At 35.5% G+C, this 27,449-nt stretch overlaps 2 protein-coding genes across 3 annotated transcripts; both read left to right on the top strand.

Moving 5' to 3' along the window:
- Positions 1 to 1,307: 1,307 nt before the first annotated feature.
- On the top strand, positions 1,308 to 4,375 carry ran (RAN, member RAS oncogene family). Its single transcript, XM_019088045.2, has 6 exons — positions 1,308 to 1,410; positions 2,033 to 2,101; positions 3,220 to 3,304; positions 3,410 to 3,535; positions 3,619 to 3,806; positions 4,159 to 4,375. Exons 2-6 carry the CDS (start codon positions 2,069 to 2,071, stop codon positions 4,351 to 4,353), a joined length of 627 nt encoding a protein of 208 aa, XP_018943590.2. The 5' UTR covers positions 1,308 to 1,410; positions 2,033 to 2,068; the 3' UTR covers positions 4,354 to 4,375.
- Positions 4,376 to 7,721: 3,346 nt separating this feature from the next.
- On the top strand, positions 7,722 to 26,042 carry stx3a (syntaxin 3A). Of its 2 annotated transcripts, XM_042769856.1 has the most exons (11): positions 7,722 to 8,067; positions 16,753 to 16,827; positions 16,915 to 17,014; positions 17,522 to 17,596; positions 18,145 to 18,215; positions 18,293 to 18,401; positions 18,584 to 18,657; positions 21,212 to 21,346; positions 23,075 to 23,185; positions 25,002 to 25,093; positions 25,355 to 26,042. In XM_042769856.1, the coding sequence occupies exons 1-10, from the start codon at positions 8,038 to 8,040 to the stop codon at positions 25,083 to 25,085; spliced, it is 864 nt and encodes a 287-aa protein (XP_042625790.1). In that variant the 5' UTR covers positions 7,722 to 8,037; the 3' UTR covers positions 25,086 to 25,093; positions 25,355 to 26,042. The 2 variants fall into 2 exon arrangements, with proteins under 2 accessions (XP_042625790.1, XP_042625789.1); XM_042769855.1 differs by lacking the exons at positions 7,722 to 8,067; positions 16,753 to 16,827; positions 16,915 to 17,014; positions 17,522 to 17,596; positions 25,002 to 25,093 and having other exon boundaries at positions 18,159 to 18,215.
- Positions 26,043 to 27,449: the final 1,407 nt, after the last annotated feature.

The raw sequence follows: 27,449 nt of genomic DNA, 5'->3' as shown, positions 1-27,449 counted from the left end.
GTTGTTATATTATTTGATGTAGAATAATATAATAATATTAAAACACATCATGATGTGCAATAAATGTTTATCCAGCTGTTATTTAAAGCAGTGCATTCAAACATAATATTCTCAGGAGCACATATAATGCACAGTTGTATATTTGTTTATTCTCAGACAAAGAGGTTTAATGATATAAATAAAGCAATAAACAAATTATGTTCCATTTCTTTTCCTAACATCATTATAATAATACAATTTGCCACACTCAGATTACAAATATTATTATTGTTAGCTGCTTCTGCTTTATTTGTCGTACAGTATTATATAAACTACACAATATTATACATACATATATATATGTATTTCACAATTATATTTTGCGCCTCAGTCCACCTTATGTCCTCGTATCTTTCCTCTTGCAAGTTTGTTCCCAAAACAATAGTGACTTCGAGACTTCCACCTGTGGGACACTTGGCACTCTTTTATTTGTTGTCCTTTTTCTCTATAAAATCTTTTAGAAATCATCATAAATTGTATAACATTTGAAAGCTATGAAGCCCAAGATTCATCGTGTGAAAACCTTTTTGAAATCAGACATTGCGTTACCATGGAAATGGTACTTTAAAATCTTATGGTGGTCTCCTCCCCCTTAGTGGGCAGTGTCAAGTGTCATATTACAAAATACATTACGGTCTTTTAGAATCAAAACTTTTTATGATCTTGGCAACAAACATATCATTGGAAAGGTCTGAGTCTCAGGATTCCATATTTGGTGGTTATTTTGAGATAGAAGTAAAATTGACAGAGAAATCTAGAGAAAAATTCATTAAACAAAATTCAAAGTAGTTTTTTGATGGCTCCCGGTGGCTGTTTTGTGGTATGACGCCCTAAATAAAATCTCACAGGAAACTCAATTTTTTTTTCATATCAACTTCAAGTTTGGAACTTAACTTATTTAGACACAAGCTTTAATTTTATACCAATTTTAGAGTAAAACCTGTTATGTAAAATATTTATAATAAATAAAATAAAATTAATATAGCGCATTTTATTTACAGTGCATTTAAACTTCTATATCTTTTTTATACTTAATTTTTTTGAAAAAAATTTCAAAATTCAATTGCAAATTTTCTTCTTTAAAAAGAGACCAACTCTAGGTCTATATTTCAAAGTGTTCATAAATTACAACAATTTAAGTTCGGCTAGTGCACTTTAATGCCTATTTTAAAAAATGGGTGTGACAGTTAAAGGGTTAAATCAGTCCTCAAATGTCAAGTTGTCAGTTCGTTGCGCGCCACCGACACTAGAGGGCGCGATTGTCCCCGACGCTGCTGTGTCACGTGGTATGGGCGGAAGCGTTTATGTGAGCCATGCTGAATCCCGCGCGGGCGCAGCCATTTGCTCTTTTGCTCGATCGCTTCAACACCGGTGAGTGCGGCGCGACGGCGCGCATCCTGTTGCGAACTATTTTCACTGAGGCGTTTTGTTTTCCACCGAAGACAGAACACTCCTGAAAGGCTTTGTATTTAGCTGAAGGTGTCGTGAGTCGCCCGGACTGGTTATAATCGCCGCTGATGTGGAGTTACTCGCGTTTCATCGCGGCTCATCTCTGTCGCAGCGCCGTCACGAGCGGTTAGCAGCGCGCGATGCTGGCGGGCTGCTGGAGCCGCGCGAACAACGCTCGCTTTTGTTCCTACGTTTGTGAATTAGTAGTATTTTCCTTCGTTTCCGCACGTTTAAACGCGCCATGAGTTGTTTTCCGGGCCGATGGGCCTGCTCGAGGCCTTCAGGCTGCCGCCGCGACTCGCTCTCGGTCGGTTACTGGGACGTTCAGCAGCGGCCTCGTGTGTCCCCTCGCATCCTCGTATTTAGACGCGGCCGCTGGGTGTTTATTAACCCAATCGCGTGTTTTGAGTCTTATACGCTGTTTGACTTTTAATATTAGTGAGAAAAGGGTGTTTTCCGGGAGTTTAGTGTAACTATGGTCGTAATTTGGGGTTGGCGCGGCCTTTTGTGTGCTGTGACTAACATCCCGCCATCTCTCCCGCAGAGTGACTGCAGCACAAAGACCAACACACACTCAGCAATGGCGGAGAACGAGCCTCAGGTCCAGTTTAAGGTAACGAGACTAACACTTTTAAACTGTCGTAATGAATTAAAGAGCCTAGGTGTATGTTTACCTTTTAGCGCGATTAACTGCTGAATTGTTAAGAAGTGAATTATCAGAGTTGTTCTTTATAAACAGCGCAAAACAAGCGATTTAGAATCGATTTGTAAGGAGAATATCTAACTTGTAAACGGTTAACTAGTTTAATTTCAGTTTTGCTATAAGCGCGCTTTAGTAGTATTGTGTAATAAATTACATGCTTTAAAAAAACAACAACTTGTCAGTATCGTGACTGAAATGTAAGCCTTCTAAAGTCAGTTTCAGCCAGTTGTGATGCGAAGAGGATCTATAAACAAAGTATACATGTGAATAACCATTTGATACTTTAAAACTTAATAGTTTCTAATGAAAATTAACCAGGTGCCCATTCAAAATGGGTCTATATGACCACTGACATAATTACTGGTAATATGAAAATATAACAGAGTATGGATAATTCTCATCCTCAGGGTTGTTATTATTATTATTATTATTTATTTATTTTTTTTACTTGACACTTTTTTTTTTGGTATACAAGTATTGTTCCTTTAAACAAGATGATTCAGATTAAAACGAGCCGTGCACATGATTAAGACGGCCTGGTAAGGAGATTCTGTAAAAATAATTATTTTAAAGATATAGATAGAAATTCTGATGTTGGCGCAATATTTTCAGTTATCTGCTAGTAATAAATAATCAATGATGAATTTATGATGTTGGCGGTTTTTATATGATTGTTTTAATTTGTCTCTTTTCTAAAGCCATTTAATAATGTTTACATGAAATCAAGACAAAATTCAACTTTGCATAAGATGCATCAGTCCTTCATTTTTGTAGCCAGATTCTGCTCATGAATGACAGACTGGGTTATATGGGTTATTCACCATATGGCCTTTTACAATTTACATTTCTTTTTTTTCTTTTTTTTGAGTACTAGTATTCTGTAGTTTTTCATCTAATCTCACAAAAACAGCATTTGATTATTAAAGCCTTAGATAATTGTTTGAAATGGTACCGGATGTATAGTATTTCCTTGCTGCCATGTCTTCTGTATCTCCAGTACTCATGCAAACTATCTTTCCTGTTCACAGCTGGTTCTGGTAGGAGATGGAGGTACAGGGAAAACCACCTTTGTGAAGAGACACTTGACTGGGGAGTTTGAAAAGAAATATGTTGGTAAGTCTGTCACTTTATATGAATAGTTTCGCAACAATTCTGGAGGAATGTGTTCGACTTTCACAGATATGGGCGGCTTTTGAATTTCTCTCTGTGTCCTCTTAGCCACGCTTGGAGTCGAGGTGCATCCCCTGGTCTTCCACACCAACAGAGGAGCCATTAAATATAATGTATGGGACACAGCCGGACAAGAGAAGTTCGGAGGCCTGAGAGATGGGTATTACATCCAGGGTATGCAGTGTTTTATCATATTCACACTGTAGAGCTTTGCTGTCCAGCAGCGGTTTAACGTGCGTCTCTCTCTCTCTTTATAGCTCAGTGTGCAATCATCATGTTTGACGTAACTTCTCGAGTGACCTATAAAAATGTGCCTAACTGGCATCGTGACTTGGTGCGAGTGTGCGAGAACATTCCCATAGTGCTGTGCGGTAACAAAGTGGACATCAAAGACAGAAAGGTCAAAGCAAAGAGCATTGTGTTCCACCGTAAGAAGAATCTACAGGTACAGAGCACCTCTCCAACTCAAACTCTTGACATTCACTAATACTTTTTATAGATCTTATTGTGAACAATTCATACATGCACGTTTAATTCTCAAAGACAAATTGAGCTTATGTTTAATCAGGATCATATGTTGATCTGCCTCCACGTTTATCCAGTCAACAACCAATGCATAAAACCAAGTTTTTTGATCATTTATTAAACTTGGATGTATGGTCTAATGAGAATGATCCATCTACTTCCATTTCAATGCAACTTCAAGTTATCAGCATAGTTCCTACGCAGACAAACATGCATTAGTTGAGGCTGGATGTCTGGCTGTTAATGACTGATGCATCCTCTCTCTTTCTCAGTACTATGACATCTCTGCCAAGAGTAATTATAACTTTGAGAAGCCCTTCCTGTGGCTCGCACGGAAGCTGATTGGCGATCCTAATCTGGAGTTTGTTGAGATGCCTGCCCTCGCACCGCCTGAGATTGCTATGGATCCATCACTCGCTGCACAGTATGAGCACGATTTGAAAGTAAGTGCACTGTCCGGCCAGTGAGTTCTTGCTCTCAAGATTGTTGCAGTTTATTAGGTGGTGTTGAGTGTTTGTGGTTTATGTTGAATGTGGCTTCAGATGCTGCTATAACAGATGAAGATGACGACCTTTAACCTGTTAGTCTCTGACTTCCTAATGGCAATGTCACTGGGATTTCCTGGTGACGATTCCTCCTCCTGCCCCTTTTACTGTAAAACCCCAGCGCAGAATATTTTTATTTTTCAATTTTTGGTTTGTTTTTTTGTGTTTTGAATTTGAGTCAACTGTGTGGTTCATTTCATTGTAGACATGCTAACTGTTACCACCAGACACACATGTGCAGACATGCCTACGCTGACACTCACTCACTCAAAGGTGTGAGAGCAGGTTGAGTGTCCCAGTGCTTACTTCTCTATGTAAGGCTTTAAGCACTTGGAGGAATTCTTGGAATAAAAACATTCTCAATATAATAATCCTTGCTTGGTCTCTTTTTTTTTTTTTTTTTTTTTTGGAGTGAATTTTAAATTGTGGTGGCCTTCTTGTAAAACAAAGGACTGACAATTCCCTTTTTTCATTCAGTTGTTTACATGTGAAGTATTTTTAGGAAGCTTCAGGAAGTTTCTTTTGCTCAGACAAGGAAGCAAAGTAATGCTCTGGTCTAAAATGTGAAGTTGCTAGTCATTGGTGTGATATTTAAATACTGTGGATATTTTTGGAGTGCAAATTGCTGTCAAGTCTAACAGCAATCCATGGAGTCAGGAATAGAACAGCGTGTACCTAGTTTAAGGTCTGATGTGAGTTTGCATAAATATGGGTGAGGCTGAGGTGTTTTAGATTATCTGACAGTGTTCAGTGCAGTTCATATTGAAGAGTCAAACCTTTTAACCTAAATATTAGATGCTACTGTAAAGTGTGGGTTTCCTTTAAATTAAGAGGTTGTGTATTTTTATTTTGGAATAGTTCATTTTTAATGAAATTGGCATTACTCTATTTGGGAAAGTTAGTATGGCAAATTTTTAAAATGGTGTAATTATATACTAAATTCGATGAAAAGATGTGCTTGACATTGTGAAAATACAATAAATATTAAATGAAGCATCACAATCAATTAGATAAAAGAATAAAAATGTATATGCTATCACATACGGGAAAAACATTTACAAATATTATTGTGAAATTAATACAATATTTAAATTAGGGCTGTCAAATCGAGTAATAACATCCAAAATAAATGTTTGTGTACATATGTACTATATGTGTGTGTGTGTGTGTGTGTTTTACATGTATATACACCGATCATCAGGCACAACATTATGAAATTATGTCTTAATTTTTCTTGTTTATATGTGTGTATATTTTTATGGTTTTAAGTCTGTTAGTATTTTTAATTTTTTTATTTAATTAATTACAGGGTGCTGCGATTAATTAATTGCAAACTAATTTGGCTGTGAAAATACCCCCAAAAAGATAATCTAAATCTATTACTGTGTTAAATGTTTAGGCTACAATAGCCTAACATAAAGTATGGATCATAAAAGAAAAAAAAAAATAGATATATCTCTGTGTTTTTTGTTCAAGTCACTAGTGACAAAACAGCTTAGTAACAACAATATTCACAATTCCTTTTATCTTATGCAAAAGAAAGTGAGTCATTCAAGTTTGAAACAACATGAGGGTGAGTAAATGATGACAGAATTCATTTATTTATTTTTGGTTAACTATACCTTAAATGTTTTTATTTCTTTTTTTAATGAAATGGTAAGTTATATTTTTGTTGGCAAACCTGAACAAAAACAATATTGTGTTTAAAATATAGCACAATATTACCCTCGTATTTACTGAAATGACATTTGCACTCGTGGTATTCGTGACAAAAACAGCATTCACTTATCATATGATATAAATATGAGACAAAATCTTATTCAGGGAAATGTAAGATGACGTACAGGTCTGGAGCCGGGGGCAGTGTAAATATTTATATTAATCAATATATTAATAATACTTAATTTTCACATTATAAGGGAGAATACAACTTTGTAGTTGTAAGCGATTTAATGTTACATTTACTGTAATGAGTTTTTATGTAAGTATATCAAAGGTGTCTGTCAGAAACTGCGGTGACCATGGCACGTTTAGTCATAACGATGATGCAGACTACGTACTGCGTAACACCACAATGTGGCCACCAGAGCGCAGGAAATAGTCATTTATCTCACTCGTGTCAGAGTCTGTGGAGTCTGGGTCCACACACATTCAGAAGGAAGGGTTTTAGCGACCTTCTGTCACATTTGCTCCGCTCTAGAGATGATGAGGTTGATCAGGAGAAGACGGCTGTGACTGCGCTTCATCATCCGCTTAGTGTTGACAGAGCAGAGGGTTAATGAATCTCCTGAAGTGGGCTATACTCATCGATCACTGTGTGTGTGTGTGTGTGTGTGTGCAGTAAGTAGCTAGTAAATAGTTACTAACATAACTGCAATACATGGGATTCCATGTCAGAAACACCTTAATATCTGAATCACAGAATCGTTTTTTTTTTTTTTTAAGAAATAAGATAGATATACTAAAGAATAAGTAGTATATAATTAATACATACCAGTATATAAATATATACTGTATTAGTTAGTAATGCAATAGTTACTGTTATTTAAATGATTACTATATAGTAATTATTTGAAAAGTACAATTATAATTGATATATTTATATTATATTATTATATATTTTTTTCACATTTACTGTAAGTGGTCAATTAAAAGCAGTGTCAACTTTCTGGAAATGCAATAAATATTAAATTAAACATTAAAATTAATCAGACAAAATGTATTAAAAAACAGAATAGGCAACAGTGCACAAAATGTGGGGGAGATAATGTCAAGTAATTCAAAGCAGTTCGTTATAACAAGTCATTCCACTGGAAATAATTTAATTTCCTTATTGTGGGGGAATTACCGACATTTGATATATTTATAATCACTTCCTTTTCATGCGAGGTTGAGTTTATGCTATCATTAAACATCTAATAGTTATCAAAAAAACACGGAATTGGTGCCCTTTGATGTTTAAAAAGATCATGTCACAGTGTGTGCGTGAGATATGAGGCATGTAATGCAGTCAATATCTCCATATCTCTATTTACCAGTAAAACTCGACCAGACCGCTACCAGTAAATCTATAATATAGATAATCAACTTAGTCTTTAGTATGAAATAGAAAACAGCATATTTACTAGGAAAAAAATGGCTTATTAAAATAGTTTGGAGGGATAAATGTGGACTGGGTCGCACACAGGTGTTCGCGCAGGGCGTGACCGTGGACAGGTGAGAGAGAGAGAGAGAGAGAGAGAGAGAGAGAGAGAGAGAGAGAGAGAGAGAGAGAGAGAGAGAGAGAGAGAGAGAGAGAGAGAGAGCATGCGTCAAAGAGAAGCGATTATAACGAGAAAAGAGAGGGAGAGGGAGGAAGGCAGATTAAGCAGACTGAACGCGAGTGTTGTTTTAATCCTCTGAGCGGATAGATTTAGAGGAAAAAAGCTCCTGGTTTGGAGAAGAGCAGCCATATTGCATGGACCTTCGGTGGAATAATAACACGCCTCACCGGAGTTCAGCAGCCCGACTGACGCTACCCTCACCCCTTCCCGATTCACTTGACTTTCTTCTATTTATTATTTATTTATTTTATTTTTAAGATAGTGTTAACCAGCAGACTTGAAGATGAAGGACCGACTGGAGCAACTAAAAGCGGTAAGCGTCTGCTTATTTCTCTTGTTTAGTGAGCGCGTGTTCAAACTGCTCTCCAAGTGTATGGGAATGACATTACGTAATGGAGCTCGTCTCAATCCTGTTAGACGATGGTTAAAGTATGAATAAAGAACATGTTGTGACTTTTGTACTTTTTGTACATTTGTGGCTGTTCCACCAAGAGAAATAATATTTTTTAAAAAGCGTCTGAAATGGAGTTAGTGGGTGAAGATCCAACAAGTGCTCGCTCCAGGCAGCAGAAGTCATGTCAGAGATGTGAATAGAGGAGAGCAGACAGTGCTGGACAGCTGATGTGGTCACCTGACTCGAGGAGAGGGTCACGGGCTTCTGGGCAGATGGGGAGGGAAGAGAGAGGAGGATGATCTTAAAATGCTTACTGAAGAAAAAACAAAACAATAGACAGTTTGCCATCCATTTTGTTCCAACACTAACCAAAAAATAAATAAATAAGTAAATAAATAAAAACATATTACGACCATAGTTCTGACTGCTTTTTGGACAGTTACCATGATGTTCGGGCATTTTTATTTTTATGTTTTGCATAAAATTCCATAGTACTACTTTTACATGTACCATGTTTTTCAGACGTATAATCCAGTACTACTACTGTATAATGTACCATGGTACTACTGTGGTTCCATGTTTTTGATATAATATATACCATGTTTTTCAGATGTATAATGTTACCATGTTTTATGTATATCTACTAGGCAAAACTACCATGGTTTCTGGCCATATATCATAATGAAATTGCCATGTTTTTTGATATGTGCCATGTTTTTTAGACTTCTAACCCAATATTACCAAATTTTGGGGCATGGATCATGGTACTACCATGTTTTTTTTATATGTATATAAACCCAATACTAACATTTTTATATGTATACTGTATGTAACATGGTACAAGAATGTTTCTTTTGAATATGTACCACATCTTTTTCAGATATATGACCCAATACTACCCTGGTTTTTGGCATTGTATCATGGTGGTACCATGTTTATATGCATACAGTATATATATATATATATATATATATATATATATATATATATATATATATATATATGTATATGTATACGTACATGCAAACATACATATATACCATGTTTTTCAGACATAGTCCAATACAACCACATTTTTGGACATGTATCGTGGTATTACCATAGTTTTTGATATTTAGCACTTTTTTCAGACATACCATACAGACTATCATGTTTTATTTTACTACCTCGGCATTTGGCCATGTATCAGTACTGCCATGTTTTTTATTTTATTTATTTATTTTTTTAGTTTTTAGATATTTACTGTGGCACTCACATGTTTTTTAACTTGCACATTGAATCCTATAATGATGTTTAAGACATGTCATATTTTACCATGGTAATACCATGTTTTATAAAACATGTATCATGTTTTTTTTTTGAGCATGTATTATGGCAGTATGATGGTATTTTGTAAGGCAAATTGAAGTGTGCACTAAATTATGTGATATGGAATATGGTATTTTAAAATACTATGGTGTTATCACCTGATGACAGTACTGTACAGTGTACGATACCAGAGTACTGTTGGCAGGGCTAGTTTATTTGGATGTTTTGGAGAGGTTGTCAGATGTTATGGGCAGGGTCAGAGGTGAGGATTTGTTTCTGTGGCGACTCTGCCTCAGTCAAATATGTCCTTTGTTGACTTTGTTACCTGAAGCTGTCTAGCAGGCAAGAGGATCTTGTGTGCGTGTGTTCATGGCCGAACCTTATTTACATTAGTCATAGATGTGTTTCCGTGCTGTTTTGCATACAGAAAATCTCACTCATTTCTTCTTATTATTTATTTATTTTAGACTCCTCTTAGTGGTTTAATCTTTAAACGGTTCTTTATTGAGTTGCAACAATAACAGAAATAAGATTTTATACATTCTGGTGTTTGCCCGGGCAAGATTCAGCAACACAATGCTGAGGTGGGTGGTTGCTGGGGTGTTGCTATATAGTTGCTAGGGTGTTTTTAGTGATTTTATCATGCTGTTATGCTGTATCTAAGGTGTTCTGGGTGGTTGCTAGGGTGTTCTGGCAGGGTTACTTACTGATTCAAGACAAAAGAGCCCATCCTTCAGTCACTATGATATTCCCATCTGTGTTATAATTGTCAACAAAAACTGGATTAAAAAAATGTACAGAGAAATTAAAACTAAAACTGAGAAAAACTTCAAGATAAAAAAACTAGCTGAAATAAAAATGGCCACAAATTAGTTTTAGTTTTTGTGATAGTAATAGTTTTTGTATATTATAAAACTTATTACAAAATGTGTACAATCTTCTGGCAATATATATGCCAATGCTACTAAATAGCGATAACATGATAACACTAGACTGTGCTGGGAATTTTAGTGCTGTAAAACTTTTTAAAATTATACCATTTAGCATAATACTAAAACTAAAACTACATTAATAATAATAAAAAATAAATAAATAAACTAAACTGAACAATAATAGAGTGAAAACTAATTAAAACTAGACCACATTTAAAAGTGCCATAGAATGCATTGGTACAATATTTTAAATTGTTCCCTGATATCCTCAGAGTGTGTATGTGAAGTTTCATCTTAAAATACCCCACAGAATTTTTTTTTTTATAGCTTGTTGAATTTGCCAATAATTTTTTATAGCTTTTTATAAATTGGCACTTTTAGGGTATGAGCCAAAACATGCTGTTATTTTTGTTTTTCCGCTTTAATTTTAAGTGGGGTGCTGATCCCGCATAGCTTTTGCTTCTGATGTTTCATTGTTTTTTGGTTTAACTGGTGGTGACCATGTTACTGACCTCACATTGCTTCCTAATGCAATTTTAAACTACCACATTTCTATTTACGATCATTCTGGTAGCATGTGAAGGCAGCATTAGTGAAAACAGGCAGAGACAATGGTAGCTTTAGCAACATTAACCTTACAGAGAGCCAAGAAGCTCTTTTGGAAAACAAAATATGACGCGTGATGCTTACTTTGTCTGGAGTCTGGACGTGTGCATACGAAGCGTTGATATTGATCCCTCTTTCAGAAGCAATCTTTGCACAACTCCAGCGCTGAACTGATCCTCGTTTTAGAGACAGTCTGGCAGAAAATGTTAGCACAAACGTATAGGACTTTTACATTTTTTTCCGGGACATTTAACCACCGTGTCCTCAGGAGTCTCCTGTTCGTTGGTGCATCCCAACACACAATACTTCTAATGGCTCTTTGGCGCTGAGTTTGTAGCTGGATGAGGCAAGACGCTCCTAAAGGCGTTCTCACTCAGGGCTGTGTATATGCTAATAGGGCACAGAGCATCACAAATGGGCGGGACTTTCCCCGAGTATGACGTCATAGTAGTGAGAAATCTGGAACTGCTAGTCTGGAGAGACTGTTTATGATTTATTGGGATTATAAAACAATGAGTGGGTGGATTTTTACCATTATAGGCTGGTTGTTTTTACACACTGCGGCCACACAACTGTGTTCAAACACCTTATAAAAGTGTTTTTTGTATTTTATGGCACCTTCAAATATAAAATAGCAATTAAAATGCATTAAAAAAACTTAAATGCAAAATAACCCTGGTTCAGATCCCTAAATATGACTTGGGCCCCTCTTTTAATATAAATCTATTAGAATAATTTATATATATATATTTTTTATGATCCATCAGAGGAACCTTAAGTACAGTAACTTTAATAGCACACGTTGCATGATTTGAGTTGTCATTCAGTTACTCAGTGAAACTTAATATTAATTTCATAGCGAAGTGTAATTTATAGGTGTTTGTTCAAATCTTTAACCTTACGTATGAGCAGTAGACGTGATACTTGTCTTAGCAAACAGCACTAGAATCAGTTGTTTGGGGCATGTCTGCGTGTGACCCTCTGTGTTAGGAAATCCTGCTGAGAGAAGAAGATATTCCGTTCTAACCTCCCAATACATAAGTTATTTCATCTGTATCTGTCAGTAATGTTTAACTTGGTGTGGCCACACTGTTTTCCTCTTCTTTGTGTGTATATAAGAGTGTTATAGGTTCAGTACACACACACACTGGTGCTCTTCTTGGAGCACTAACGGAACTGTGGGACATTAAACAGCTGAGCGGGAACACTGCGTGTTGGTGACAGTTTGTTTTTGTGTCCTTCTGGCCACTCCAAACGGGCTTCTTATATAGTGGTCTTAAAGGGATAGTTCTCCCAAAAATGAAAATTACCCCATGATTTACTCACCTTCAAGCCATCCTTGGTGTGTATGACTTTCTTCTTTCAGAAGAATCCAGTCGGAGTTATATAAAAAAAAATCCTTGCTCTTCTAAACTTTATAATGGCAGTGAATGGGTGTTATTTTTCAATAGTCCAAAATACATCAAATAAAGTGCATCCATCCATTATAAAAATTGTCCCACTCGGCTCCGTGGGGTTAATAAAGGCCTTCTGAAGCAAATCGATGAGTTTGTGTAAGAAAAATAATCCATATTTAAAACTTTATAAACTGTGGTATTTGGTGTTTTTTTGTTGTAGTAAGATCATTAACAATAACCAGTGGATGACGTAGCATAAGCTCCGGTGAGAAGTGATTAATGCGGAAGTGCAGAGGAGAGAGCAGAACAAAACACTGGTCACAAATCATGTTGGAGGATTTCAATATAAGCAAAGAGGAGACTGGTTTTCCTTTGCTAAATTAAGGAAACTTTGCTTCATTTGTTCCTGTAAACAAATGTTGGATCTCACAAGACTAGCTTACGCTATGCTTATGTCTTACGTCATCCGCCGGAACGGCGTACTATTGTGAACGTGTGTATAACAGTTAGTGGAAGCTAGAGATTACTGTTTATAAAATATTAAATACAGATTATTTTCTTACACAACCGGATCGATTCGCTTCAGGAGGCCTTTATTAACCCCCGGAGCCCTGTGGAGCACTTTTTATGATGGATGGATGCACTTTATTGCACTTCTTTTGGACTATTGAAAAATAACATGCACTCACTGCCATTATAAAGCTTGGAAGAGCCAGGACATTTTTAAATATAACTTTGACTGTATTCATCTGAAAGAAGAAAGTCATACATACCTAGGTTGACTTGAGGGTGAGTAAATCATGGGGTAGTTTTCATTTTTGGGTGAACTGTCCCTTTAAGTAAGGTTAGCAGGAAAAACACATTGTATCGCACATATTATAGACTTTATTTTTTTTTATGTTTGTATGTATATCTCTCTGTATCTCTCTTTTTATCTCTCTCTCTCTCTTATTTTCCTTCAGCAGGAAGTCTCTTGTAGGCTTATCTCTTTACCTCAGTTCACAGCTTTTCCAGCACACTGCATTTGTTTGTGTGTGTGTGTGTGTGTGTGTGTGTGTGTGTGTGTGTGTGTGTGTGTGTGTGTGTGTAAGTGTTTTTGACCTTCACAAAAACCCGTTGGGTTGGCAACACATTGTTAATACTACAAATAAACTTGAAAATAGAGCTGAAGTCTTTGTCAGAAGGATGGGTAAAATTACACTTTGTCACAGGAATAGTTCAGCTGAAAGTCTCTAGTACAGTCTTAGTAAGTGCTTGTTTTCATTATACTGCCTTTATGTTAGACCATAGTTGATGGTCTTTTACAAAAATGTTTTATGTTAAGTAACCAGTTTCCACCAAATTATCATCAGGTATTTATGGAGTATTTAATGAGCCCTACACATAACATGCCTAATATATTTAATTAAATCAAAACAAGGGAATGAATTATTGATTTGTGGCCTTATTTTCACTAAAACGAGGGAACTAATTCATAAAAAAGGGAAATAATTCTTAGTCTGTGGCTGCGATTTAACTAAAATGAGGGAACAAATTCATAAAACAAGGGAACATATAATTTGTGGCCACAGTAAATATACTTTTGTCCTACGGGGATCTGTAGGTTTTAGTGGTGTTTGCTAAAGAAAAATATTGCTCTATGGGTTAGGGATTCATACGTCACACTGCAACATTCAAGTTTTCAGCATGAGAGCTTATGAAAAGAGCTCATGTGAAATGCATTTTTAAAATGATTTCATAATGTTTGCTGAGGTGTGTTTCTAAACTTAGTTTCATCAAAAGTGTCATTTTTAGATATATATTGTAATTTTCTACCCCAATTTCAGTCCTCTGATAGGAAGGGGCATGTCTGCAATCTAAACTGACACTGCTATGATTGGCTAACATCTTTGCGTAAGAAATCAGCATTAGCTCTCTAGAAATGTTTTCTGTGCTTTTACTGTAAAAGCCACCAAGATTAACTGATTGTGAAAAGTGTTGATTACAGCATTATATTTAGAATTACTCCCATTGCATCAATGTAGCCCAACACAGTCCTTACTTACACATGAATACCACAACGATCTCCTTATTGCAACAAGATTTCTGCAGTCTAATGAATACTTTCGTCATAACTAACAGTGAAAACGCAACGTAAATAAGAGACCGGTTGAGCAGTGCAAACTGTGTCATTGACTATAATGGCAGAAATCAGATGATCTTGTATTGACTGCTCCAGCTTTGATCGCTTGCTGTATATAAAATAATCACAATATAGAGAACAGGTTTTCACGCTGCTGACAGGAACAGTAAGTTTATCGGTTAATCACTGGCTTGATTCACTAATGCATAAACAGCAGTAAAGACAAAGAACCTCTGTACCCGCGTCCTTACAAATTACACTGATCACATCATGATGCTTATGCATTTCAGATATTTAGAGTGTTTCTTGAGGTTAGTCTGTAACGATTAACAGCAGTATCACAGCATTATTCTATGAGTAAAAGTGCTTTGTCTTCATATTGGCTTTCACAGTGTGTGTATGTTTGGCTCCTCTGTGGTGGAGCGACGGAGCTGCAAGTTTGATGACTATAGAGAAATCCTTGAGTGGTGTCATAAAAAAGGTGTGATTACACTCGGACTTCAACCCTTGTGTCTTCTGACTCACATTATAATGTTTTCTCACGCCATTCTCTGTTCCGTGGCGGCGTCAGTGTGTTACACTGCTGTTGTGTCATTCTACAGGAAAGCTTTTATTAAGTGGAAAACAATACTGGTCTCCACATGCTCTTCATAAAACGTCACAAGACACACCTTTATGTGCTTGGCAAATAAAAGTGCAGTGCAAGACGCAAAATCACAATTTACCCTGCTTCCTGCATGTACTTTATTCTACCTCAGCCATGTTTAATATGAGCTTACATGCAATAAAAATGGAGATTTGACAGTTTGCAGGTCCTTCTGCTGTTTCAGGGCAGCTTACATTGTGCCTTGTCAGCAGAGGCCTGTAACACCGGATGTTCATGTGGCATGATAAATGTAAGAACTATGTTCTTAAAGTGCATTTTAATTAAGAAACCCATTAACTTAACATAAAAGAACCCAAATCTAAAGAGAACTAGACTATAAACTCATGACTTTTTGTATCGATGACTGATATGTCCTTCACTGATAGCATATTCAGTTGTTATTAAAGTGCCCCTATTATGCCATTAAGGTTTCTAACATTGTTTTGGGAGCCTCCTACAATAAATTTTACATGCCTGCAAGGTTAAAAAAAAAATGCTTTAATTATCTTAAAATATGCATTTAATATCACCTAATTTTCCAGTGATTCTGGAAAATTAGATGACCCTTTGTTCATTCGAAGCAGTTCTAAGATTCAGTTTCTCTAAACCGCTCCTTTCCGTGAGCCTACTCTGCTCTGATTGGTCAGATGGCACGGTCTGTTGTGATTGGTCTACCGCGTACAGCACGTGCCGGAAACCATACACCCATTGCCATAGTTCCGCCTTTTTAAGTGCTCAATATAAAATATAAACATTTATTAATATAAACATATACTGTAGGTTGTGATTCAGATGAATAAAAATGGCAAACACACCTAACAAGATTACTAAAACATTAATAAAAATAAAAATTAAAACGGAAGCTAATTCAAAATATTTATTAGTTGTTATTCATAAAATAACACTTGTTGTGCATTAAATATATATGCTTTTTGTATTCTAACAGTTGGGACCTTTAGAACAATATGACACGTGGCTGTCTGATTACTGATTCATGTTATGGTTACTATGATCATATTTCATAAATATGAAATGAGTCACTTCTGATTTGTTAGCAAATTACCAAGCACAGTTTAAAAGCTGATTATTTGCTATCTGTGGTTTTGAAAAAATAATCAAATTAAAAGAAAGAATTAAACTGCAAGAAGTCAAATTAGTGGTTAGTTCTTGATTGTCAGTTATTGTTATTGGCTTAGAAATACCCCATCCTGGAAATTACCTTTCATCTTTAGGGAGTTGCTCAATATTAGCAGTAGATATGTCATTAAAGTAGATTAAAGGGATAGTTCACCCAAAAATAATTATTTTGTCATCACTTATAAAAAAGAAGGTATTTTGAATAATGAGTTTAACCAAACAGTTGATATAAAAAACACTATGGAACTCAATGGCTACCAGCAACTGTCTGGTTACAACATTCTTCTAAATATCTCCTTTTGTGCACAACAGAAATTCATACAAGTTTGGAGCAACTTGAAGGTGTGTAAATGGGTGACAGACTTTTCATTTTTGGGTGAACTGTCCCTTTAAATATCTTTCGAAATGTCTATTAAATTGTCGTTTAGTATGCACTTCTTATGTTGTATGTTTCAGACATGCGATCATGATGATGAGGATGTTGAGATCGCCGTGGACAACGCTGCCTTTATGGATGAGTTCTTCTCTCAGGCATGTTCTTCTGTGTATTTTACAGTGTGTTTGTGAAAATATTTTTGGTGTGCTTTGTCTGAATGTGTCCTTTATCGCTTGTTTCAGATTGAAGACATCAGGAACAGCATTGATAAGATCGACGTGAATGTGGCTGAAGTGAAGAAACTTTACTCGGTTATTCTTTCTGCACCAACATCAGACCAGAGTAAGAGATGCTCATCTGTGGGCATTTTGACCCACTCTGTTTAATTGTTAGTTAGAGATACCTAATGAAACTCATTAGAAATAAAACTCATGGCAGATTTATTCTAACATAAAATAAGACATCGCTTAAGAAAACTATTATAAATATATAATATATTGCATATATTTAACAAAATGCTCCTTTCAAGAGTAATCTTTTACGAGTTATGGACATTGATTGGCTTACCTGAAGTAAACGTTATAGGACATATTGTTTATAAACTTTTTATTCACATCGATTACATGAGATATGATACACTGCAGTAAGTTCTGTTTCTTTTATAAGAGACTTTCAAAAAATATATATATATAAATACAAATCCTGAGCCCAAACTTTTGAATGGTAGTGTGCATGAAACCTAACTCCGTTTAGTCTACTGAGCTTTGAAAGAACAACCTTTTAACAATGACAAAATACACACATCTTCATCTTCATCTGCTGAACTTCTGTTTTCTTGTCTGTGAACAGAAACGCAGGATGATTTGGAGGCGCTTACTAACGATATCAAGAAAATGGCCAACAATGCTCGTAACAAACTGAAGAGTAAGTGTCTTTACTCGTATACTGGACTGCTTTGTGCTGTTCTCATTAGGTGAAAGAAATAGGCCACAAAGAACTAGGTTTGGCTTTACAAACACTTCTGACCCAGAATAATGTGTGCCATTTATCTTTTACCTTTAGAAAAGCAATATTTACCCTGTGTCAGTGTTATTTTAGTATCACTGAGATGCTACTTTTCATATTTGTTTTAATTTTATTTCAAGTTTTAGTAATTTTTTGTGTTTTTTGTTATCTTTCTTTCTTTCTTTACATGTCTATATACTTTTTAATGCAGTTTTAGTAATTTTAGTACATCAAATTAAACTTAATGAGAAATGTTGCTTTGGCAAATAGCTGAAAAATAAGTTTTTTTTAAAAAAGTTTTATATATTTATATAATATATATATATATATATATATATATATATATATATATATATATATATATATATATATATATATATATATTTAGATTTAGTTAACTAATTATATAATGTGTGTGTGTGTGTGTGTGTGTGTGTGTGTGTGTGTGTGTGTCTCTGTCTGTTCTGCTATTGAAATTGATATGGATATGGAGGTGGAGGAAAGAGTATCGGCTGACATGAGAATACGCAAATCACAGGTGAGTCAACATCCTTCTCACGTAACAAACACAAATACACACGGTCTATTAACTCTGCCCTAATGTTGCCCTGCCAGCACGCTGTACTTTCCAGGAAGTTTGTTGATGTGATGACCAAATACAATGAAGCTCAGGTTGACTTCAGAGAGAAAAGCAAAGGTCGCATTCAGAGACAATTAGAGATCAGTAAGTGGGGCCCGCACACTCACTCCTGACTAAACAGCAGTGTATATGATGCAGCTCTTATTAAACAGCGTGCAGCGTACAGGACGTTTCTTTCTCAAGCTTGTGGTTGAACCGTGTCAAACTGACACTGTGCTATTCCCCTTTCTGTCTTTGACTTGCTTTTGTTTTGCTTCTCGCTCTAGCTGGTAAAGCCACAACTGATGAGGAGCTGGAGGAGATGCTGGAGGGAGGAAACGCAGCTGTTTTCACAGCAGGGGTAATGCGTGTGTGCGTGTGTGTGTAAAACCTTTCCCTTCCTCAGAACGTGCTCCCATAGGCAGTGCACGAGATCTATAGTCTAAAGCAGCACTCAGAAAAAGAGGTACAAAGCTGTCACTGTGGCAGTAGCCTTTCTGAAGATACTAATGTGTATCTTTAAGGTACTAATATGCAGCATTTAGGGTTAAATAATGTAGAAGATCAGATGTACCCTTTGGCTTTTGTACCATAGAGTCCCATCCTAGTGGCAGCTTTGTACCTTTATTTTGTTTCTCAACCAGGGAGCATCAAGATGGCTTAAAATGATTTAAAATAAGATTAAACAACTACAAATCAACATATTTCTTATTTTATTTAACCCCTTCAACAACTTTTTGTTTTCTTTAAAGATCCAGGGTTCCCAAGGTTTTGGAAAATATGGATGTGTTATGTAGCTTAATAAAAAAAAAAAAAAGTGTAATTTCTAGAACTGAAAAAGTCAATCAAGAGTGTAAATTAAGAGAATCTTAAAACAGAAAAACAGAATCTTTTTTAATAACAAATTTACTTTTTTATTTAAGTAATGGCAAGATTTAAAATATTTTATTGGGTAGAAATTGTGTGTAAAAAAATCTATTTTTAAATCCCTGTCTAGTAAATCACAAATGACTGGAAGAGTAGTGGAAATTTATTGTTTAAAAGAATGTGATGCCTGAATTACATACAGCTATTAAAGGGGTCATATGATGCTGCTAAAAACAACATTATTTTTTGTATTTGGTGTAATGCGCTGTGTTTATGTGGTTTAAGGTTCAAAAAACACATTATTTTACATATTGTGTATTTTTTTTTTTCTTCTTTGTTCCACACTTTTTTGGGAGGATTAATTTTTTAAAGGGTTATCGTTCTGAAAAGCGACCTGTACGCTGATTGGCCAGCTATCCAGTGCATTGTGATTGGCTGAATGCCTCAAGCATGTGACAGAAATGTTACGCCCCTTAACATACTGTGATGCTGTCTCCTGGTGCGACGAGACAAAACCAATAAAACCCATTACAAACGAGGCATTTGTAGCATCCAGTGGGGACATAATTACTGATTATAATGACTTATACTGTTTTTTTATGCGTTTCGTCTCGCTGCGTAAACATAAAACCATGTCTGCATTTCTGCAAACGTCAAACAACAAGCGCCACTCTACACTGCTGAAAACTTGCGTTTGAATCATCAGTGGCAAATTCTTTAAATATGAAAACGTACTTACAGGCTGTGTGTCAGAAGCGCCAGACTGTTCTTGCAAAGTTTGAATTTCCTCACTTTATAGAAACAGACACAGGAATTGTAGGCTACTCTCACAGGAAACAGTCCTCATCCTCCGCAAAATGTGCTGCACACATCTGAATATTTGGGTTGAACTGTTCTGGAACAGTGTTGTAAATTGTCAAACAAAGTAGCTTTGCTTTCACAACGAAATACACAGCGTCTCCACAACATTGCGCCGGTGGCAACAGAGAGCATAAAAGTTACACCTTCTTTCTTTGCATGAACATTTGGGCGGCGTTATGCAAATCTTCCCACATCGTGACGTAGACGTCGGGGCGTGTTAGAACGAGCCGTTTTAGGGGGGCGTGGACGAGTCTTAACCTTTATAAAGAATATCTCTTTGGGTTTGAGACTTTAGTCTTTGCAACTTTACAGATCTTCTTTATGCACCAATAGCTTGTAACACTCCAAAGAGGAAGAAAAAATGTAAATCGCATCATATGACCCCTTTAACATTTCTGGAATCCTGAAATTTTATTATTTTAAAATAAATAATATTTATGATTAAAGTTAAAAGTTATAGTTAAAATTAAATATGTAATTTAATTAAAATAGGTTTCTAGATCTTGACACTGTAGATTTAAAGTGGCACAAAATAAGATTTTGGTCATATTGCCCACCTTTAATGCAGCATATAAGCTGTATTAAAATATGTGGACTCTGGTGGGCTTTTGAATCAACACAGCCAGAAGTATTTTGTCATGAATTTAACAGTTGAGTGATTCATTGTTTCCTGTGATTGTGGTTCCTGTGTAAATACACACTTATCTCATAGCATAAATGCTACTAAAATGCAACTTCCGTGGCGACTTCACAGCAGTAGAGAAGTAGCCCACCTACACGCTTAATAATGCAAATGTAATGCAAATAACACATTACTTTTCACATGAAGTAAAATGTCAGTGCAAGTGGTTACTTTATATTAGAAATAACAATGTAGCGATGTAGCATGTTGCTTTCAACTTAATGTTCCCTCTGATTTTTTTGTTGTTTATGTTATGTGTTGCTTTTAACGTATTGTTTAGTTGTAGTTTTTATCTTAGGCTCCTGGACATTAAATAATGAGACTCAGGCCATATTAATGTCTCAAAACCAAGACCACAAGATCTAGACTCCATCTCTACTGGATCCTGTGACCGTTTCCTGTGATAATTTGCTCTAAACTGAGCAAAACTCCTCACACTTTCAAAATCTTTGTTGAATGTGAATGTTCATGCTACACCATGATAAATCTGCCGTTTGTGTTGTAGATTGTGGATTCAGGGATCTCCAAACAAGCGCTGAGTGAGATTGAAGCACGTCACAAAGACATTGTGCGTCTGGAGAGCAGCATAAAGGAGCTGCATGACATGTTTGTGGACATCGCCATGCTGGTGGAGAGCCAGGTACACTCCTCCGTTCATCACGCATCTGTTTGTCCATCATTTTTCTCCATCCTTTCACGCTATCAGTGATTTCTGACTTCCCCCTCATTGTCATGCATTTCCTTCTCTTTCTCTGCCTCTCTCTATCTTTTGTCTGTAGCATCCTTGTCTCTCTTCCTCTTTGTTCAAACTCGTTCTGTTGGCTGCTGCTGGTCAGAGTGACTTCCCTTCAGCCTTTTCTCTCACATGTGAGTGTTAGTTTTTTTTGTTGGCATTTTTTTTTTATTTACTTTATTTATTGCTTTTCATTTATGTGAGTTATTTGGTCACAAACTTTATACACCCATTACACCTTCACATTGATTAGAAGAAAAAAGTCAGTTGCTCTTTTTCAAAAACCTAGCGAGCTGCACAACTAGATGATTTTTTTTAAATAGGCAAAATTTAGCGAAATTATACTTCTTTATATAAGATTCCTCGATTTGCAAAATATTATTACAATTTAAAATACCTTTAGGTTTAAATAAATAACTAAATGTATTTTAAAATATAACTTATTAATGTGATGCAAAGCTGAATTTTCAGCATCATTGCGCCAGTCTTCAGTGTCACATGATCCACCAGAAATCATTCTAATATGCTGATTTGCTGCTTAAGAAACATTTATTATTATCATTGTTGAAAACAGTTGTGCTGCTTCATGATTCTTTAAAAAAACAGCATTTATTTGACAAACAAATTGTTTGTAAATCAGTTTTGATCAATTTAATGCATCATTGCTTTATTAAAAAAAAGTGTTTTACTGGCCCCAGACTTTTGAATGGTGGTGCGTATTTTGAACATAAACAGTGTTTAACTGGGTTGCTGCTCATCAGATGTGTTTCAAATCAATCACTTATTAGCTCATTTCAGTTTGTCTGTGTAGACTATAAACAGTGAGGCAGTTCACTAGGTTTTGGAGCAAGGCTAATAATAAGGAGTTCTGATAAATTATTGACCAATCCACCGTTATTTTGCTTATTAACTGCTTGCAATGGAGAAAAATCTAAACGGTAAGCTTCTAGTATTTCTCTAGTAAATTCATTTTATTCAAGTCCTTGTTCTACAGAATGTCAACACTGAATAAGGCAGACCGGGGCTAGTTGTCACTCTTTTTACTGAATCAGGGCGGGTTTGGTTTTAAAAGCCAATTTTTATATATCCAAAGTACTGACTTGAAAGATATATTGAACATGTTTACCATTATTGCCCTGGAAAATTAAAAAGATCTTTAAACACATTGGCTGCTTAAAGAGATAGTTCATTTTTATATGAAGATAATTTTTTTCTCATTCTTCATTTTTTTTAAATTTTATATCTTTCTTTTCTTCTGTTGAACATAAGAAAAGTTATTTTGAAAAATGTGATTAACTGCACAGTTTCTAGTCCCTATTGACATAGTCATTTTTTCCTTACAATTAACTGTTTGGTTACAAAAATTCTTCAAAATACCTTCTTTTATGTTTCACAGAAAACAAAACTCATACAGGTTTTGAACAACTTATATTTTTTTGGGGTGAACTACCACTTTAAGACCAATTTCAGAATTACTTTCCTGTGTGACAACAAGCCCCGGCCTCCCCCTCTGTATGTGTGCATGGTGCACCTGGGTATATGTGTTTGTAGATATGTATTTTTTTAGAGATAAAGACACCATGTATGTGTTTTTCATATATTTCTTTTTTCTCCATATTTTTTATTATGTTTCAGGGCAACATGGTTGATAACATTGAGGTGAATGTAGGTAAAGCAGTCGATCACGTTGAAGCGGCAAAGACTGAAACCAAGAAAGCAGTCAGGTATCAGAGTAAAGCCCGGAAGGTACGGACCTCACTGTAACAGTCAGTGTGGCTTCTGCTGTTTCTCTTCTCCTCTGTTTTTGCCCCCACCTCTCTCTCTCTCCCTCTCTCTTTCTTCTCTATTTCCTTTTTCTTCTTTCATCTTCAACCAAAATCCACTGTAGGGCGGTATGATTGAGAGGATTGAGAACAACATGGACCAGTCAGTGGGATTTGTGGAGCGGGCAGTTGCTGACACTAAAAAAGCTGCTAAATATCAGCAGGAGGCTCAACGTGTGAGTTCATGATGAATATCAGGCCCCGCCCCCTTCCCGCCCTGCCTCTCCTCACCGTGTCCGAACCTGCTGACGTTAAACACACAGTCACATTCACACACTAACAAACCCAATGATTATTACTAATCCTGACGCGCCCTGAAACTTCCCATTACAGGATTCCATTGTAACTCATGTAATGAGAAAAAGCAATGTATCACACACATTTGTTCACTTTTCATGTCATATTAATAGCAACAAAACATTTGACGCATCACACACTCTTTTAGCTTACGAGATCTGTTACCATCGTTCATGAAGTCAGGGGTGTGTTAGCATTTTGGTCGTTTTGCCACTTCTGTTTATACAGATAAAATCATAGAAAACACAGCATGTGTATTAAAATATAAAACTCGCTCCACCTATGAAACTACTTCTCTTTATTGTCATTGTTCAGGTACAACAATGACACTGACAGATTTTCATATTAAATTTAAAGGAACACTCCACCCAAAAATGAAAACGTTCTTCATTTGCTCCCTTTCTTCTGTGGAACACAATATGATATATTTTTAAGAATGTTAGGAAGCAAACATCACTGAGTTCCACTCTATGAGCAAGATTCTCAAAATATCATCTTTTATGTTCCACAGAAGAAAGAACGTTATACAGGAAATGATGACTTGTATAGTAGTATTATATTCTTATATAAAATTCTATTTTGAAAAATCTATTAATAATAGTTATGTGTAAGGCATAAACAAAAGTAGAAGAATAGAAAAGTATTACAATTAATCAAAGCTACAAGAAGTTATGGTTTTAACAAGGTTTATTGTACATGGAATGAACTGACCAAGGCAGAGCAAAATATTAAGACTGATTTATTGAGTATGTGTATTAAACCAAGACCAAGATGTGCAAAATACACATTTCTGGAAATTGCTTAGCGAAGAGACAAATTCTGAGATTCCATCTGGAAATATGTCACATTAAGAATATGATGGGCATACCATTGTGAAGCACAAGCTTTGTTTTCTTTCTTTCTTTCTATCTATCTTTCTTTCTTTCTTTCTTTCTTTCTTTCTTTCTTTCTTTCTTTCTTTCTTTCTTTCTTTCTTTCTTTCTATCTATCTATCTATCTATCTATTTTTTATTAATCTTCAACAGTTTCAGAAAAATGGTATGAAAACTGTCACTGGGGCAGTCAGTTGGCTACCTTTTCAAAAGGTACACAAGGTACCCCTAAAGGTGCATAAAAGTAACTTAAAGGTACATATTAGTACCTCAAATTGTATATATGTAGTTTTTGAATGGTACCACACCAGTGACAGCTTTTATACTTTCAGTACAAAAATCATCATTTAGTACAAAAAAATAAAATTCAGTGGAGTAAATGATCATTTTCTAGAGATTGTCTCTTCCATAAATGCATTGCCTAGTCCTGAAATGAATACCAGATTTTCCATCAAAGATCATTTGTTGGATGTTGTGTCTTTATATCTGAGTGAGCTATTTATGTTTTACTCAAATGCTGACGTAGATGCTAACAATTGTGTTGTTGTGTGTATGTGTTTTTCTTCACAGAAAATTATTATTATAGTGTCTGTGGTTTTGGCAGTTTTGGCAGTTATTGCTTTGATAGTGGGTTTATCCGTAGGTCTGAGATAAAGGCTCTGGTGAGTAAACGTCAGAGGAGTGTGTGTAAGGTCTGGGAGCTGGGACTGGTGTGGGTGTTATGCAGATACGGAGGTGGTGACATAAATAAGCATGCTTTGTTTTGGGCTTTGGGATCTCCTGGGCGTCCTTCGGTTTGGTTGCGGAGTTCATTTCTATGTTGTCTGTGTGTTATTGGGTTGTTTGTTATGGTGGTGAAGGGTTGAAGACTTTAGGTGTTTGCTGTTGGATTAATGGATCGTGTTTTGTTTCGTCTCTTGTAGAAAAGATCATACTGGTTGTGATTGGTGTTGTGGTGCTCATCATCATCATCCTCATCGTCGTCCTCACACAGGTTCTAAAATAACCTCTGTGGCTGCTCACAAGCCCTCCATTATTACAGATGATCATTTCCTCCACTCCTTTTCATCCTCCCTGTTTTTCCTTGGAAGTACGTCAAGACGAATGCCCCGCCCCCTGCACCTGTGGCCCCTCCCTTCATCAGCACACACCAATGGGAGACTACTCTGCTGGAACCCTAGTGATAGTCAAGGAAACAGACTGTGTTTTTTTTTGTGATGGGAAATGTTTAAGGAACTTCTACTACATTGAAGGAAGCACATTTTAAATACACGGACAAATCCATGAGCACAAAATAAGGGATTTTTATAAGACTCACAAGGAGGAGGTAACTTCCATTTTACGCCTTAATGTTTTTATTGTATTGTGAGTTCATTAGACACATCAATGTCTACATCTACTGGACGAACTGCAGAAATGTTCTTGATCAAAAGGGTTCAGAGACTCCGATGTGTATTAGCTTCTGTTTTGGATCCCTATGAAATGAACACAATAAGCTAAGCTTTGATGGGTCGTCCAGAATGGAAGAGATCCACATGTGTATGTTTTTAATGTGATGAACATCTGTATGGGAATTAACCAAAGGAATAAATTACGTTATATATTTTCTAAGTATTTTGTACATTTTTGAGAAATGAATTGATGGATTCAAAGGGATCATTGTCATTCGTTTATATGTTAATAAATTATATATTAATTTATATTTAATAATAAACCATTAGGGTTTCAATAGTTATAAAAGCTTTATATGTGAGTATGGGTTTAACAGTTACACTTTTACTTAAAATATTATTCTTAATCATGTGGTTACAGTCCTGCAAAAAAGTTATTTACTTAAAAAAAAAAAAAAAAAAAAAAAAAAATGGAAAACCCCAAAACTAAAGTGCTAAATTATATTAAACGCTCACCACAGTAAGTTTAAAATGTATGTATTTAAATGTATTAGTTAGTCATCTATTCACAATATAAGTAGTATCACTTAGCTTCAGTGTGCCTTGTAATAAATAATTATAAGAAGCACAGGAAAACTTCTTGTTCGGTTTGTGTTATGAATGTGCTCCAAAGCTGATGGTAAGTAACACACACAGGCCTTAAACCTGAACCTTTCCTTTGTTTCACTCCTCTTTCTCCCTTCTGTCATTGTAAAAGAATTGTGCATGATTTTTAATAAGCAACATTTTAATAGACGTGGTCTGCTGTGAGAACTTCTTCCCTTTCCCATGTGCATTTTCTAACTCTCTCCTGTTCTCTATTATTTGTCTTTACTGTCTCATACGTATCCATCTTTCTCTCCGTAGAAGAAAATGATGATTATGCTTTGCTGTGTGATTCTGGGGATTGTTGTCTTTTCTTATTTTTACAGCTTCTTTTCTTAATGGTAAGAATTCTAATTGATATATAGTATACTCGTATATAAGGGAGACTGGGGCAAGTTGTCACAAGTAACTTTAAACTAGAAATGTGTTTTTTTTTTTCTCCAGCAGTCTGTGTATTTTAGTTTTTAAGTTTTATAATGATTTAGAAAATTCCATGGAATGAGACTGTGTTCTTATAAACCTTTGGGTAAACAAACAAACAAACGCATTTTAAACCACACTCACATGCATTCACAACTATTTAATTTATTTATTATTTTATTATTTTAAAATATTTGTCAAACTAAGAACAAAATTGTTCTTTTAAGAACTAACTATTCGTCCATATGTTATCAAATGTTATATTCCTGTATGCAAAGCTGAATTTTTTTTTTTCAGGATTCTTCGAAGATTATCAGTGTTGAAAACAGAGCTTTTCATAAAAAATACTATTTTCTTTGAAGAATAAAGAGTTTAAAAACAGCATTTTTTGTAATACTTTTAACCCTTTTGACCATAAAGAGTTTAAAAAAATACTATTTATTTGAAATGAATAGTTTGTCACTTTTAACCATTTTAAATCTTATATCTTTGCTGATTATAATGTGTGCTGATCTCAAATTGCTACTGTTACTATCTTTCAGGCTGAAGTGACCTCGAGACC

The sequence above is a fragment of the Cyprinus carpio genome, chromosome A14 (assembly GCF_018340385.1).
Source record: "Cyprinus carpio isolate SPL01 chromosome A14, ASM1834038v1, whole genome shotgun sequence".
Taxonomy (NCBI): domain Eukaryota; kingdom Metazoa; phylum Chordata; class Actinopteri; order Cypriniformes; family Cyprinidae; genus Cyprinus; species Cyprinus carpio.
Note: the sequence above shows the minus strand (reverse complement) of the source record. Positions and strands in the feature narration are given on the sequence as shown.

Coding starts and splice junctions, on each gene's coding strand:
- ran (XM_019088045.2), top strand. CDS start 2,069: ATGGCGGAGAACGAGCCTCAGGTCCAGTTTAAG. Junction 2,102..3,219: donor AGCCTCAGGTCCAGTTTAAG/GTAACGAGACTA, acceptor TCCTGTTCACAG/CTGGTTCTGGTAGGAGATGG. Junction 3,536..3,618: donor AGATGGGTATTACATCCAGG/GTATGCAGTGTT, acceptor CTCTCTTTATAG/CTCAGTGTGCAATCATCATG.
- stx3a (XM_042769856.1), top strand. CDS start 8,038: ATGAAGGACCGACTGGAGCAACTAAAAGCG. Junction 18,402..18,583: donor TCAGAGACAATTAGAGATCA/GTAAGTGGGGCC, acceptor TTCTCGCTCTAG/CTGGTAAAGCCACAACTGAT. Junction 23,186..25,001: donor ATCAGAGTAAAGCCCGGAAG/GTACGGACCTCA, acceptor TTTTCTTCACAG/AAAATTATTATTATAGTGTC.